This window comes from Euphorbia lathyris, chromosome 2, assembly GCF_963576675.1.
Source record: "Euphorbia lathyris chromosome 2, ddEupLath1.1, whole genome shotgun sequence".
NCBI lineage: Eukaryota > Viridiplantae > Streptophyta > Magnoliopsida > Malpighiales > Euphorbiaceae > Euphorbia > Euphorbia lathyris.
Window position 1 is genome coordinate 32,350,504 of NC_088911.1, and position 17,052 is coordinate 32,367,555.

Sequence of the window (17,052 nt, forward strand, 5' to 3'; positions counted from 1 at the left end):
TTCCTTACCCGGTCCAAATCGCCTATCCTGAATACAAAAGATCTCTCGCTCCAAAGATCTTCTACTTTCAGAGGAGTAAGTATAGCGAGGCCATTCTTTCAGACCAAAGAAAAATCAACTAAAGAGAAGCGTGCGCGCAATGTATTGAACTGAAGAAAGCTGAGCTTATGTAGGCTACAGACACTCTCAAACCGTGAGCTCAGAAGCCGTGGGTTCCACTCTATACGTCAATTTTCGATCTGGATGTGCGGCGGGGAAAGGCTTAGCAATAAAGAGGGCAAGCGCTTGGAACTAGAAGCCTTGTCTTTTGACTCATGTCACGTCGATCGTTGATAAGTGCCCGATCTGGGATAGGCTGGCTGGGCACAGTTTTGAAAATCGGATTATTGAGTTCGCCTGGACTACGCTATGCCCCCATCACCTACAAAAAAGGATCCGTTACTGGAGTGATGGGCTTCTCAGCGCCCTCCGCGTCAGAGCTACCCCCGATATTAGAGGCTGTTCAAGTTCGATCCATTAGGTTCTTCGATTTGTTCAGAAAAAAAAAACTCAAAAGAATAAAACATCTTTGATTACGATTAAAAGGAACAATCTCAAATAGACCAAGATCCAATTTCGGGTCATTTCTTGGTGAACATAATCTGCCATAATATCTTCGATCCCTTTATTTATATGCCAGAATAAAGAGAGATTTAGATTTAGTAGGAAAGTGGAGGAGACTTTTTTGTAGGTGATAAAAAAAAAAAGGGAGCAGCAAAGCTGCAGTAATTCTTTGGAAAAGCCCGGTTCTCTTTGTCTTCGAGCTTTCATTCCTCAATCCACTCTTTCGTTCCTTCATATACCCCCCCACCAATAGATAGAAACAAATAGGAATAACCAAACCACGTCTACAAAATGCCAGTACCATGCAGCTGCTTCAAAGCCAACGTGATGCTCCTTGGTCATCTGACCAAGATATTGGCGAATACCACATATGATCAAGAAAAGAGTACCTATAATCACATGAAAACCATGAAAGCCAGTTGCTAAGAAAAAGGTTGAACCATAAATACTATCCGAAATAGTGAAGGGTGCTTGAAAATATTCCATTCCTTGAAAGCCAGTGAATACTAGAGCCAGTAAAACGGTAGCTACTAAAGCATAAACTGCTCGTTTTTCCTTCCCCGCGAGTATAGCATGATGAGCCCAAGTTACGGCAGCTCCGGATGAAAGGAGAATAAGGGTATTAAGAAAAGGGATTTCCCAAGGATCTAAAACCCCAATCCCTTTTGGTGGCCAAATACCTCCGATCTCTACCGTAGGTGCCAAAGAAGAATGAAAAAAAGCCCAAAAAAAAGCAAAAAAGAACATAACCTCCGATACGATGAACAGAATAAAACCATATCGAAGTCCTAATTGTACGACTTTGGTATGATGTCCTTCCAACGTGGACTCACGTAGAACATCGCGCCACCATACAAACATGGTATATAGGATAAATATGAGGCCCAAACTGAGAAGTGTTGCACCCCCTTGAAATGAGTGCATGTACATCACACCTCCTACGGTGGTTGCCAAAGTTCCGAGTGAACCCGAAATAGGCCATGGACTTGGATCTACCAAATGATAAGAATGCCTCTGAGATTGAATCATTTACACTTACCTCGGTTGTTGTTAATATTATCTGAAAGGGGCCCCCGAGGGCTAAAAGAAAAAAACCATATTGTAATTGAACTTACCCAACTCCCGAGAACTCTTCCGGGGGGTCCCTTGCCCCCGTTGAGTGCTCTTTCTTTATATTAACCACTATCAACTATCCTTCTCATCCTTTTTAAGAGGGGTAATGCTCACGCGGGTAGACGACCACGAAAAGGTACAGTCAATGGAGCACTCTTTTGAGTTTTTTTTTATAGTGCTCCATTAAGTCACTTACATGAGTGGGAAAATGGATCTTTTTTCTTTTCAGAAAGCATTTTTTTATTTTTAGTAACAATTCCATTCAGTGAAAGGTTTCGCTTCTTGATAACTGTGTCTCGAATAATGAAGATGGCTTGAAGCTGCTTCGAGGGGAGTGAAGAGTAATCCCTTCCTTAGTAGATCTGAATGTGCTGAGCATTCACTTTAGTTCTGTGTTTTCGATGCAGGTACAAGGAAGTATCCTGCCATCACCGCCAACCATCTTTTCTTGGTAGGAGCTGGCGTGCTGAGGTTTTCAATCTTCTGTGATGAAGGTCTGGGGGGATTCTGTGGATGGCCCCTTCCTTACAGAGCTGCATACCACAAACCATTTTCTTACTGATAAAGCAGACAGAAGTTTCCTTGACTGAATCGCAGATCTCAGCCTAAGGACTGGAGTATTTCATCAGTCCTGACATGAAGGGAAATAGAGCCATGTCAGCTGGCTCATGGGAGGCTGAAGAGAAAGAAAGGGAAGTCAATTATGATCGAGAAAGAATCTCTTCCGAACCGACCAAGTCATAATGAGATTAAAAAACGATGCTTCCTTGGCCGTGTAGAACATGGATTAGCATTATGTCATTCCTACAAGTGATCCCCCATCCAGGATTAGAAGAAATGCTATATGACGACTTCGAGATCAAATAGAAAATGTTTCTTTCCATTCCTTGTGAGCCACTTATTTCTCCGAAACAAGAGATCAAAGTGATTTTACTCCTTTTTCCCAATAAGTCGACAGCCTTACACCATTGGGATACTTCGAATAAACTAGAGTACATATAGGATACACCGGTGCTAAAACCTTTTCTCAAGATATCTTCCAAACTGTTGGGGTCCTTGCTCCGGATGTTGTTCCCCCGGTGTAAAAGCAGTTGGTTCCGTAGTTTTAGAATTCGGCTGATCCCAAGTAGTCCATCTCCATCATTGCATATAAAAATATAGAAAGTAAAGAAGAAAAGGCATAACCAGAAGAATTGTGTAAAATAAGTGAATTGATCCAGTTGAGGCATGATTGATTTCGAATAACATAGAAATGATTCCCAGAAAGAAAGAGAGTCCTTCCTGTACGAGTAGTGAAGAAGTATAGACTTTTTTTGGTTGTTTACCACCGTAAAGCATGGGAGAAAGATGCACAAAGGAAACTGGAAGAATGGACAAATATCAACAGGACAAATATCAACTACCTATACCTAGAACGCCAGCCCTTCAACTTGCATCACAGCCAGGACGTCCATCGCATATGAAAAAGTGGAAGACATTAGTCCGTGCGATAGCAAATCATGATAACTATTAAGTATTTCTGCATATCCATGATCTGAATTGAACATTACTGATAGAATGGTGTCGGGCCCATGGGCTAAGGGAACTCCTGAGAAGTCGCAAAGGACTTCGTGATAGCTTCCATCAGGACGTCGTCCGCTACGTCCATGATAGATTCAATAGCGGACTCCTTAGGGGGAGTGGTAAGATAGGGAAAGTTTAGCTGCGATAGCCTTTGAAAGGCTATTGCGGCGGTTAGTCCTAAGCCAAGAAGCACAAATGAACTTATTTCTGGTACAGTTAAAAATAAAGTAGGATCCATTTCGGGAACGTAGAATGTAAGAGAAATTCAAATGTTCTAACTAAGATAAGCGGAGAACTTTTACCATTATTATATCATGTGAACACCAAGCCAATCTCGATGAGAATCCGTACACGGAATTCGATCCATCCACGAAGGTGTGGAACTTCTCCACTCTCTGCTAGCAGCTTTCTGCTCTTAAGATAGATATTTCTGGTTAGAAGTTGAGTTCACTCTGAAAAAAACCTTCCTAACTCTCACGAGAAGGACGATTTGAGAGCCATTAATTTCTCTGTTTACTGTTCTCGATCTGTAGGACAAGACGGTTAGGAAAGCGGCTTGCTCAGTCTCTGCCTCTGCCAGCTGACGAGGAAGCTGTAAACCAACCTAACAAGGCCCGAATCCCCGTACCAGATGCTGGGATCACGGACGAGGAAAGACGCCGCTTTCAAGAACTCCTAGCTTCACCGAAATACAAACTGTGACAATTCTCCCCCCCCTGCCTAAGAGCTTATTCGAGAACAGTAAGACGGGTAAGCCATAAAGCGACGGTAATCGTCAGTCTGCGCTTCCTTTCCCCTTGGTCTTTAAAGCGTAAAGCGGAGTTAAAATAGTATAACCTAACTCGTATCGGATCAATTCCGAACTGGAATACGAGGAAAAGACGAAGAAAGGAGAGGGTCGATGTAATTGAGCTATAGCTTTTCTATTGGAAGAATAGAATTTGAACTTCACCTATTCTATTTCGCCCATTACTTGTCACCTGCCTTCAAAGCAAAGACCACGGAAAGGAATAAAAAAACCCAATACATGCTGATATAGGTTATAGTGAGCCCACTTATCAATCTCTATATTTATTCCAATCACGGTTTCCGCTCTTTATTAGACTGTGGAGTCGTGAAAAGAGTCATTCTCTATTATACCAGGATCTGGATATAGCATATCTGGAAGTTGGATTGCCTAGTGGCTTTTGAGTTCTATATGAAATTATGGGCTGTTGGGAGAAGTCCGGAGTACAGCAAAGATTCGCTCTTATTTTATTGGCTTGTACTATATTCTATTGTACCAAAGCAAGCCCACTCATTCAAGAGCCAGCCGTTGACTAAAGACATTTCTTTATAAAGAAGCCAAAGCGATGTACCTACCGAATTCCACGACTTCGCCAGCCAAGCATTATGTTCCAACACCGGCCAACTCCCATTCGATTCGAACTGGAAGAGGAGCCGCAACAGACCAAGCAAGGGATTCGGGATTCACCCAACAGAAGAAAGCCCAGATATCTGAATTGAGCACTCGTACTTCGCTACCTTTCCAGATGCGGAACAAAGGGCTCTTGGCCGATCTAATGTGGTTACCGAGTTAGATTCAATTCATTTTTCGACCTTAACCACCACTCTATAAATATAAATAGAGGGTGTCTTCCCCTTAAGAGTAGTTTAGTGCGAATGCGGTTGATATGGCTATTCCATAAAGACTTGTTTGTCTTGCACCTCAATAGTTTTATCTACGGAACCAATTGGTTACCACTGAGGCGTATATTCGCGAGGTTCATGGAGGAGTTGGGGTAACCACTTCGACGAAACCTAAAGGACCATAAAGCTCTATATAAATGGTAAGGTAAAAAGCAAAGCGATTGAATTCCATTTTCCTATGCGACATCTGCTTTTCAAGTCAATCTCCTTTGTTTCAATATCCGTTGTTGTTGAAATACCCATTCTTGTGTTTAAATCTCCATCGTTCTTTCAATCTCCATCTCGTATATTGAGTGAATCCCCCAAAGCGTACGCCAGGAGCAGTATTCGTGCGTTCTCGGCGTACTTCCATGTTCCTACACGAGGAAGACTAAGAGGGGATCGGGTCTCAATGTCCAAGAACAAGAGCGGCGACATGGTCTCTTACCAAGGAACATCTTCAGTTTCTACGCTGATTGCTCGTTGGCGTAAAGGAAGACACAGAGTCATCCTCATCCTCATAAGCTTCAAAGTCGGAGGTGGACGCCTTCGGAGATGCCCCCCATCTTTCATCATGCTTGAAGAACTGAACCCCCGTTAAAGTGCAGGCAAAACCCCTTGTCTTGAAAGAGTCAAGCTCATAAGCGGATACGTTGATCTTGGCAATGACCCAGCAACCCGCGTAGAATACCTCTCTAGGGTTTGTGACCTCTTGGGCTTGACGATCAACAAGAAGGGGTTGAGTTAGTTTTTTTTTCGCAAAAATATACCTACTATTTGCGTAGGCTTTTTCGTAGTTCTCAGGCTTGGAAGCATTGGCGATCTTTTCATCCCCGCATCTAACGACAGCTCGCCCCTTGCTCTGTGCTTGCCTGAATACTTTTCAAAGTCTGCATTTGGGAACTCCTCCTTACATGCTCTTTTCAAGGCTTCTTTGATTATGGAATACTGGGTGGTATCTGACTTAGGAAAGACAATATCCGCCCCGTAGTACTCCACAACAGAGCCATCAGGGAGGCTCATTTTACCTTTTTCATGCAACCATGGGTATGACAAACGTCCTTTTATTTTTAATGATATCATGTTTTTAATCCTTTACTGCTTCAAAATCGCTTAGCTTTTCTTTTTGGGATTGTGATTGTTTCGGAATATCTCGGAGAGCGATAACAGGTTTGCCATCTCCCCTGGTGATGAATCCCTGCAACTCTTCCCAATCTTCATTGCTGATGGTTTGTTCTCTGACGCACTTCTCAACTTCCGCAGGAGTTAGAAGAGTTTTCTTAAAGGCGTTGTCGCCCATAACCTGTTGTAAAACCTTTGAGGCTTGTTCCAAATCTTTAAATGTTCTATGTCCTTTCCTCCCTTCTATCAGTTGATACCCTGTGACTTCTTCCCCGTTATTCAGTCGCTCAAACACCTCTTCTTCTAAGGTTTTGACGTACTGTTTAATGAGGGCTAAAGAAGAGTACGCCTTACTGAGATCCACCCCGTTTTGGAGTTGGGGGTTCTCAGTTGTTTTCAAAAGAACATGTCGACTAAGAGCAGGGCAGCGGGTCTTTGCCCGACAAAACCGACAAGCACTTTCATCGACCCCGTACGCATCAGCGGGAATGGATCTTTTGCTCTTCACCGCTAGGGCAATCTCCCCCCTCTGTGGGAAGTGCGAACACTTCTCATAAAGTTCTTGGGTCGTTAGCTCCCATTCTTGAAGTGCTTTGCCTGCTCTAATACGCGGCTGAATAATTGTGAGCGTCAGCTTTTGAGGTTCACCGAAGATGTCGGCGTACTCATGCAAAGCCCCCAAGGCGTACAGCATCAGTTGGGGATTGTCTTGCGGTTGCACAGGAACTCCTGCACCGTACTTAAAATCCGCAATGACCCAATGCTTGTCATTCATGATGATGATATCGGCTGTGCCAGTTGCCCCTTTCTCCGTCGTGATATGCCCAATAGGAACTTCACGTTCAGACAAAATATGTCCAGAGAAGGAGTGAACATAATCACATGCAAGCTGAACACTTGATGCCATTTCCTGACCCACTACACGGGTATCCCCATCGAAGGTGAACTCCTCACCAACGAAGTCCTCAGCCCCACAAGAATGTTCTAAGCAATAGGCTAACAACGCATGGGCGTATGAGCCTTCTTGGGCGTACACACTGCACACTTGGGGTATCTTGCTCTCAAGAGCAGTGCTCGCGGCACATGTTAGCCAACGATGAGCGGAAGAAGACGACAACAAAGCATGCTTAGTCATCTTTTTCCTCCATTAACTTTGCTTCTATTTTGGCAAAATCCTCATTCGTGCAATCCAAAAAGGTTTTATGAAACCCTGTTGCTGGAACAAGAATATGAGAAAGAAAACGAGACTTTCCACAATCTCCATGACGTTTCATGTACTGGAGGGATAAAGAAGTTACCCTTGCCTTAAGCTCCTCATCGACTGAAGATCCTTCTGCTTTAGGGCAAGAATTATCCCGAGGGGCTTTGCATGCGGATTCAATCTTCTGCAACCCCTGTGTGATGAGGGATAAAAAGTCTAAGAGTTTTTGAGTGTCCTTCGCTTCAATGGCTTCTTCAATCAATTTAACTGTCATCATCGCTTACTTTCGCTACCTTTTCTTCAAATAGAGGGGGCGGGGGAACAAAACCAAGGAGATAAACAAACCCCGCCCCATACCCGCTTTCGCGGTATTCCTTACATTCCTAAGTTTCCCCAGTGGAACTGCTCCCAGCTCTCCCTTCCTCCGCTTTCCCAGTAACTGATGTATTCATCGTCTGGGTCTTCCTCTTTTAAGCGCTCTAACCAGTCTCATTCATCGGTTTCATTGGTGTGGAAATAGCGGAGAAGGTCATCGTAAGTCTGTTCTATGCTCATTTTTCTCTCCCTCTTTTGGTTGCGTTTCGGGAGTATTAGCTGAATAATTTCAATAAGTCAATCCCTATTTTACGATTACTTGTTAATTATTTCCTAGACACCGAATCCGCCCTCTGTTATAAGGAGATCCTAAACACACGCGTTAAGAATAAAGAACGCGAAATGACAACTGAATTTTACAGAACCCCAACAGGATATAGAGAAATGGCAATTACAACCCTAGAAAGCCCAACAGGATTTTGTTTGAAAGCCCACAATGAAGAAGAGAATTTGATGGTCAATATGAAGTTTAAAAACAATGACTCCTTGTCCATTCAGGCGATGAGACACATTAGCTTGGAAGCGAAGGAAGCTATTATGTCGCTGCAAGAACGGGTGGAAGAAATCGCTAGCTTTAGCTCGGCTGCTTTGGAGCGTAATTGAGGGGCTAATAGGAGAAATCGCTAGTTCTTAGCTTTTAGGCTTCTGTGAAGAATTGATCTGTGAAGATCAAATGGAGTGGAGCGAAGGAGGATAAATAGCAGCTTTGGAGAGCCTTAAAGACGGATGGAAAACAAGAGTTTCTTTCTCTCCCGCGTTTACTAGAATAGCTTGTTCTAGAATGTAAGGAAGAAAAAGACCCGTACTCTCAAGTACGTACTTTCTCATCCCTGAGACGAGTGTTTTCGAAAGCCAATTTCGAGATCAACCTTCCTAAATCGATTTAGAGACCTCAACCTCACAGCTGGTGGAAGGCTCACTTAATAAGGTTACTGCCCCGCCAACGGAGATCTGCTTGTCTTGTGACTGTGACCCTAACTGGAATGGAACAGAAAAGTCAGTTAAAAGAAAGGATGCCGGTTGATAGTTTAGCCTATACAGAGATGGGTAAAAAGGACCTTAAAGGAAGGAAGCGTCCACTTGTAATTCTTCAGACAAGACAATCGATCCCTACTAACAAATCTGGAATGGAACTATACCATCTCGAAGACCAAGACCATCGAATGCCCCTTTAGCCCGGGATTAGAGTAATAGCCCTTGGTTCAATCCTTTCATTCGTTGTAGTCCCTTTATCAGTTCTCGTCCTCCTCCTCTGTAACTGAAGCAGCGAGCTAAGGAGCCTTGACCAGGATATGGTGATATTCAAAGTTGGGAAATCGTGGAAAGTCTTCCTCCCTGACAGTGGATCCAGTGGATTTTACATCTGTCCCTGGCCCTGTAGTTGCCAACCTTCTAGTTTAAATGCCAGTTTCCAGTGATCTACTGAAAGTAGTAGTTCCGAGTCATACAATTCCATTACCAGTTTTAGGGATCTATTTGTAGGTTTTACCCCTTAGGAAGGCGGCTAGATTTGAATCCCCTGGAGTTGCAGAGCCAGTTGGAGAGCTAAAGTATTCCCCTAAGACTCTTAAGTTGCTTCCTTCAACCTTTGATTTCCGCCTTCCCCTTTCTTTTTCATTCGACTGCTGCCTTCGAGCTTCTTCGAGCTCTTTCTCTTACAATGATTGGTCGTTCCCTGCCAGCGTTTACTGCTTTAATGGGCATAAAAAAGGAGAAAATAGAAAGGGTTACACATTTCGACTGCGCCTTAAGTTAAGATAGAAGGAGCCAGTGGTCTCCCTGCTTCTTATTTGTCGGCCTAATCCGCTATCTTATTCTTTCTTAGGCATATAGGAAAGTCCGATTCTGTCCAAGCTTTAGATCCACACCTCCCTTACAGTTGGGATTCCAGTCTTATGGCTAACAGCTACTGCTGCTAACACCGGTTATTCCGAAACAACCTCTGCTTGTACATTAACTATTGCCTTCCTCCCCCCGGACAACAGAGAGAGGATTCCTCATGCTAATCCCACGCTTGTGCCCAAGACCTGTTGGTCACTTCGCTCTATTCCCTCTCGGAACTCAAAGATAAAAAAGACAACAAGAAATTTCATAGATAGAAGACCATTGAACCCTCGGCCTTGAATTCGTATCTGGAACTGAACGCCATACCCTGTGTCCTACCCGGATTACCCAGGCTTGAGGACAAGAAGGCAATGGTTGGTTCTCGGCATTCGATTGAAGACAAGATGTCTGGGGTAAGTTAACCTACCTCTTTGTCGAGAATCGGTACTTTAAGAATGATGGCGGGACCTGAGATTCCCCGTAAATAGACTATTCATGCTATACCGAAGCGACGATGGCTCCATACCCTGTATGAGTTTAGTAAATTAGGCTTTTAACGGCTCTCTTTTCTATTCTCATACCAAGCAAGGGGAGGTGAATCAGAGCGAGGGAAGCCCTCGTAGTTCAGTTGTTGAATACTTTGCTCAGAGAGGAAAGGTAAAAATAGTAATAACTTCCCAACTCCTAGCCGCTTAGACAAACCAGAGGAAGTGCGAAAGTAGAGTAGGGGAGAGAAAGTGATTTGAATCTGTTATAAGACAAGACGTCAGAAAGTTCAGTAGAGTAAGGCTAAGGGGTGGAGCGCGGGACTGGCTTTCTGGTTGTGTAAGCAACATTGCCATAGCCTCTTTCTTGCTTTGTGCCTCCTCGACTTATAGGGCGTGACTCTTTTTTCCGGGTGTCTTCCCATAGGCCTAGCCTTTATTGTATTTTTGACCAATCCGCTTCCGCTGGTGGAGGAAGCGAACCAAGATGGAATTACACCTTTTTGAGCTAGTCCAGATGTATTTGATAAAGATTTACCATTTTTGTGTACGAATATCCCTCTTGAAAGAAACTTTTCGACTCTACGTAAACGGATGAACAATATGGGATCAAAAACATCATATAGTTAGTTTTGTTTGGGATACTGAAACCCAACCTTTCAGGTGCACAAAGACGCTCTGAAAAAAGTAGTTCCATGAGTGCTTTTTCCCCACCCCGACCGCTCCTTCCTGGGGAATTTTCCGCTTGAAAGCATCTCACTAATGATCACATGGGGTACTTCTAGCATTACAAAGTTTTCAAAGTATGATATGTGGAACCAACATCTCGATGATAAGTTTCATAGCTGGGATTTTCTTTGATTTGAATGAGAAGTCTCGCATCTTGGCATTCCGTCCTATCCTATGGCTACTAATTCAACTGAGAAAGTTCCCTTGATGATACCGGGAACGGGCGTTGGCCAGCAGATGGCTACACTTTTTTTAGTGTTATTTCGATTTCGTATGCAATGAAGGCAGGCTCGATAGGGGAAATCCCAAACAAAGGAATAGGCCTTTTTTACCTGCCGGCTTAACTTCGCGTATTAGCAAGAACGGAATTTATGAAAGTCTTACCGTGTACTAAAGCTTTCGCGTGGCGAATGCGCTTATCTAACAGGAAAAGGACTGACCGAACAAAGATTTATAAGTCTTATTTATTAACCGTTCGTGCCCCATTAGTCCTCTTCTCGCTTAGGCTCGGCGGATATTGTCCTTTGGGTTCGGACCGGGCTAAGAAGAAGGCAGGAGTTAGCGCTTTCCCCTGGTTTGGTTCAGGTTCGAGCAGTTTAGTTACCGCTCCTTGGAAACATATGTTATAATATTCTATAAAATAAAGACTTATAATTTTTTATAAATTTGAGTACTTTGAGTAAAAGGGAAAAGGGGAATCTGGTAGGGCATTCTACTCATGTACGACGCTTTCACCCCTTTGATAAGGACTGGAAGAAGAAGGGCAAGGGCTTTGGTTCTATCTGTAGAAGAAGAGGCATATGCCAGAACAAGAGGAAGGCTGTTTGTTTGATGCCAAAGAAAGGAAAATGATCGTAAGTCGGAGGTTTAGTAGAAAGGAGTAGTAAAAGAAGGTTAGGTTTTCATTTGGTATTCGATCACAAATGTGGGCCAGAGGTTTCGAGATTCTAGTCTACTCAATCATAGACACCGATGTTTGAAATCGTCCTCATTCGACATCTAATGCCATAGGCATACCACTTCGTTAGCTCATTCTTCTTTCATGCCCACCCTCTTCTTTGCGTGGATTAACTGTAACAAAAAAGAGCGAAAACACTAGCATTTGATGTTTCAATGAATGTGCTTGCGGCCTCTTCTCTGCTCGATGTCTATTCTGTTCCTTCTGTGGCATTTGTCACCTATTCTGCGTTCCTTGCCTTAGGATCTCTTGACTTATGGCATTTCTGCCAAACCTCTCCAACTCAATCGAGCCTCCCCTGGTCGCCTTGATTCCCTACTTCCGTGCTAAGCTAATACGTGGAACTCCCAACTCATCTCTCGCTCGTACGGTCGGTTCCATCGGGTGACTAAGCTTGCACGACGATTTATCATAAAAGGGATCTATAGCTTTCCTTGGTGATAAGGGCTTTGACTCCAACTGCTTGACTGTTTCCACGGTTCCTCAATCTACTCATTCTATAGGATAGTAGGGTGTTTGGCCGAAGCTTCTGCTTGACTTCAAGGTCTGCTTGGTATACCTGCTTTTCGGACTTCCTGGTCTGCGTAGTTATAGGGGGAATCCCCATGTACTTCCTCCCTACTGGTGGGCTAGGTATGGGACGATCGATCCGGATGACTTGGTCCAGCCCCCTTTACCCCTTTACCCTATTCTATTAACTATTTCCCTCTTTCCCTCACTTTTCTTTCTGAAACCTGGAACGAAGCGCCTTAACCGCTCACCAGAGGAGTTAGGCAATCAACCAACTACTAAGAAAAGACTACTGGAAACCAAGAAAGGTTTCTCAATCCAATCCTATCTATCGGGAACGACTGCCAAAGAACGGAACAGAAGGACTTTGAGTATGATCCACTAGCTACTGGCTTCCGACCGGCCCAAGAAGGATTTGAGTTCTACCTACTTTCCTCTCGAGACCGAAAACAGGATATTTTTGGTTCCCAAGATCGCCTTAAAGACCAGAAAAGAAGGTTTTTTCTTTCTACGACCTGCTTTCCCTGGTTGGAAATGATAAGATGCCCGTCTTAGTCTTTGTCGAATAGCTCTTCTTTCTTATTACTTGGATCCGATCCGGCTTATTGCTACCTCGTTCCTCTCTTCTTCATAGTTAGTGGATTTAGCCGAGGAATGGGAAAGAATGGTTAAGAATCTGAGTTGAATCAGGTTTTAGTCTTCTATATTTTATAAGGTAAACCTACTTCATATAGGTGGGTGAGAAGCAAAATAGAAAGCTTCAATCAAGAAGAGTTTCACAACAAACCTGGACTAGGCTGGTCAAACTTACCTTGGGTACGAAGGTAAGCCATAAAGCTAAGCGGGTATTCACTCCTCCCTTGCCGTTTGAAGTGAAACTGGATCGTCGGTCGGACCCTTCACTGTCTTGCGTAAGGTAAGGAGTGGAAAGAGTCTCTCCTAAGCAGGAAGTTGGGAAAGGTCAGTATGAATGGGATATATAGAAAGAATTTGCTAAGTCAGTAAGAATGACTGGGGCCCCAGAGAAGGCACAATACGTTTTTAGATTTGACATTACCAGTCAAAGCATTGATTCTAAACCTTTCCTCGATCTGCGCTTTCGCTTTAAAGAAAGAATCGCTGAAGACAGATTCTTTTTATCGGTTGAGTTTAGAAAGACTAGAGAAGGTCATAATTGTGGAGTTCAAACGACAAAAGTAGCCGCAAAATTGTCACTTTCTGAGATCAAATCAGCCACAATCAAGGGGGTTAATAGAGATAGACTTGTTGGGGAAGGTGCTCTCTTTCAGCCAACCCTGCCCGTAGACCTTCCTCAACCACCCCTGGTCGGGGCCATCTTACTCGGAGCAAAATCACTCTGCCGGCGACTTCGACTTCTGTTCAGGGTTTGCCAAAGAGCTAGGAAAGCCTGAACAGAAGGTTTGTGTAAAGCAAGCAATAAAGATAGGTGCTTGTCTAAAGCCGGGTAAGAGGCCCAGAATCTTGGGGCTAAAGCCGGGCTAGAGGCACTGAGTAAAGACAGAAGAAAGCCGGGCTAGAGGCACTGAATAGACAGAAGGCAAAGAAAGCAGAAAGCCTGTGGAAGCTTGATCTGGGCTCCTAAGCGGGCTAGGCTCATATACAAGTAATTACCCGAGTAGGGTGTCGAATCATAAAAGAGAGAGCAGGGAAAGAGGTGGGGTCGGGAGGTAAAGCGGAGCTTACGAGATAACTTCTTTGCTAGGCTAAAGGGAGAAGTGAGAAGCGGAGTGATCACTATCACTCTAAGTTTACCTACTTATCTAAGTTTCCCTACGGTAATAATAGATTGAAGAGAAAGAAAGAGCTCTTCTTTCATTATAAGTAGTGAAGAAGTATAGATTTTTTTTGTTGTTTACCAACGTAAAGCATGGGAGAAAGTTCTAAAGGTAAGACTCCGTCTCTTCTAGAAACCAGAGCCAGTAGAGTGACTTTTGAGAACAGAAGAAATGAAATGACAAGCATAGGCTCCACTTGACGGCAAACAAAATACTTGCTCTGTCTCGGATAATGAAGAAGGGTGTTGTAAGATTACAGGATTGGATTTGAAATCGGTTCTAAATTCAATTGAGGCGTGTATCCGACCGTTGTACGAATGATTACTGCTTCACTTCGTGGTCAGCAGAATATGGATGAAACACAGCCTTGCCTATGGGTGAAGTCGTTTAAAGCCCATCTTACGAGCATTTAAAGCCCTTATTTTATAACTATTTCCGAGGTAAGAAGCCATGAAGGTTCAGGCCTAAAGCGTGGAAAAAAGGGTCATACTGAAAGTCAAACTTGGTGATCAAACTCTAACTAAGAGTTTTCTACTTCCTAGTTTTATTCGTAAACTAAGACTTTTCTACTTCCTAAATTTAATGTGTAAAGCATAACCTTTAAGTAAGTTCAACTTACAGAAGAAGATACAGAATTAACTGATTCGGGTAGTGGCTAAAGAACTGATTCAGCGGATGTAAAGCCAGAAGAAAGCAGGGCTAAGAAAGCCTAGACTCATAGGCTGGCTAGGAAGTCTGATAAGGTTACCGGTTCAAAGGCCCAGATAGGTAAGACTTTTCCGAACTAGCCTGATAAGACTAAGCCTAAAGCCGGGCGTACCTAAGAGGTAGTAAGGTCAGCAATTAAAGGGGTCACCAATGAGTATTAAATACTATATTGATGGGGTATGCCCCAGAACTAGGGATGAAGGCCAATAATGGCTCTTTTCTTTACCCTAAAGTAATAGGTAAGAACGGGAAGAAAGCCTGCCCTAAGGTACAGGCAAAGAATGTGGGCTCCGGTCCCGGGTAAGAATGTTAGGTCTAAAGCCGGTTAGCCTTACCTTAGGTAGGACTAGCTTGGGAAAGAATCTAAGTCAAGAAGAGAATCTTTACGCTACACTTCTTCCCATCTTCAACAATCTTTTCTGTTCATTAGACCGTGAACTATTAATTGCATAAGAGAACTGATAGTCTGTTTACGTCGAAGTAAGGAATAAAGTAAGGAATAAAGTAAGAAAGCAAGTTACGAAGTAACGAATTGCTTTAAGCAAGCAAGGTGAGTCTTTGTTCAGTAAGCTACTGAAGTAAGCTTTTACTTAGTGTTCAGTCCACTTGATTGACACAGAAACAATATTTCTTATTGACTACTATCAGTAAGAAAAATAGCACTGGCTAGGTTCCGTAGCGTTACCAATAGGTTCCGGAGCTAGACTATAGGCACCAGAGGGTTCTTCTTCTGGTGTAAGACGTTAGTTCTGGTTTAGGCAGGTTCCGTAGAGAAGTTAGTACCTAATAGGTAACCGAATAGGAGCCGAATAGGAGACTGTTGTGAGATTTGAAGTAAGCTTTAGCTTTCATGCTTATTCTCTTATTACTATACGTAATTGATTCGATTCAGAGCTATGGGTTCTGTAGAGAAGTTAGTTACGAAAGACGAGATGGTTCGCTTCTTTCGTTTTCTTGTCCTTCCTACAACTCTTTCATCGCTAGCTGGATTGCTAACTAATTCATCGCTAGCTGAACCTGGACAGCATTTTCTAGCTTAAATAGCTATCTGCAAACCCCTTTGCTCCAACCCTTCTGTCTTTGCGCTTATCTTTCTATTCTATTCGTTTAGGTTACCCACACCTCTTTTCCTTAGCTTTTAGCCTAGACTTCTGGGACCTCGTAACCGCCCTTTTACCCTGCCTCAGACCCTCTTTTCCTTGTCTTTTAGCCTTTCCTTCTCTACTTGGCGCGATCATGAAAATATGAAAAAGTTATGTTTTACCGGTAAAATTGTCTTAAAGAAGATAGAAGGGAATTCAAATCTTACTTTTTCATGCCTTCTCTATATGTGAAAAGTCTCAAGTCAATTTCCCTTCGGAGAAGAGAATTTCAATCTCACTTTTTGACGAAACCCCGTGTTTTTGGCTTCAATCCGATTTCCCTTCGGAGAAGGTCATGCAAAGATGAAAAGTTTCATCTCATATAGCTGTCAAATGAAGCAAGTCAATTTCCCTTCGGAGAAGGTCATGCAAAGATGAAAAGTTTCATCTCATATAGGGGCTAAAGCAATAAAAAAGAGTACTGGTTTTAGCGTTATCAATAGGTATGGGTTCCGTAGCCTGGTCTAAGACGTTCTTCCGTACCTCCATTGGGCCCTAAGACTAGACTTTCCTTCCCTTTCTTCACAGGCAGTGCTCTCTCTTAGAAATTACATTCCATGTAATTGATTGACATATTAAAGGAAGGCAAGGTTTGTAGATGCTCGATAGGGTTAGTAAGTGTCAGGTTCGTTAGAGCCATGTAAGAAAGCGAACCAAACTACGGATAGGAGTCTCGCACTTCGGAATTGAGGGCAAAAGGAGATAGGCTTTGACGCAAGGGCCTGCCAGTGAAGTCACAACTCATAAGACAAGATAACGGCAGTTTGGTAAGCCGAAAGTTGAGGAGAAGCGTACTGCTGACAGAACGGATGAAGGACAACGGTAAAGCAAATAAGGTGTAGTGACTATTCTTCTCCCTTCACTACTTCGCGGGAAGCATTCTATGAAGAAGGTAAGCCTGGCGGCTCTAGTTAGTCTGATACCTGGAGTTGCTAGGTGATAACAAGAACAAGAATAAGTAATGAATCGTGAGGTTATGGATGCCGGAATTTAGACTAAACTATCAGCTTCGGCTGCGCCTCGGCTCGGGAGGAGTACTTAGGTTCAGATCTATAGCTATTTCATCTGTCTCAAATATAAGGTAGGAGCTGCTCGGTAGTAGCCTAGTTCAGGTTCTTTAGTAGCATCCGTTCCTTATCCCCGTTGTGGCTAGTTAGGCGGTGGGAACAGCCGAGCTCACTATTGCCATTAGACTCGCAGAGCAGAAAGGGCAGGTATTTTCGGGAAAGAGGTCATTGCTTGTCGGTTGGTTCTT

General features: G+C 43.4%; 2 protein-coding genes across 2 annotated transcripts; both read right to left on the reverse strand.

Annotated features, from left to right (window-relative positions):
- Window positions 1-506: 506 nt before the first annotated feature.
- On the reverse strand, window positions 507-1,632 carry LOC136217672 (cytochrome c oxidase subunit 3). The gene has a single exon (XM_066004287.1). The coding sequence runs from the start codon at window positions 1,630-1,632 to the stop codon at window positions 835-837; it is 798 nt and encodes a 265-aa protein (XP_065860359.1). The 3' UTR covers window positions 507-834.
- An 833-nt stretch (window positions 1,633-2,465) lies between these two features.
- On the reverse strand, window positions 2,466-6,541 carry LOC136217673 (putative ATP synthase protein YMF19). The gene has a single exon (XM_066004289.1). The coding sequence runs from the start codon at window positions 2,943-2,945 to the stop codon at window positions 2,466-2,468; it is 480 nt and encodes a 159-aa protein (XP_065860361.1). The 5' UTR covers window positions 2,946-6,541.
- Between the last annotated feature and the right edge of the window lie 10,511 nt (window positions 6,542-17,052).

Bases quoted from the DNA above. Each gene is read 5' to 3' on its own strand.
- LOC136217672 (XM_066004287.1), bottom strand. From the start codon at position 1,632: ATGATTCAATCTCAGAGGCATTCTTATCATTTGGTAGATCCAAGTCCA.
- LOC136217673 (XM_066004289.1), bottom strand. From the start codon at position 2,945: ATGCCTCAACTGGATCAATTCACTTATTTTACACAATTCTTCTGGTTA.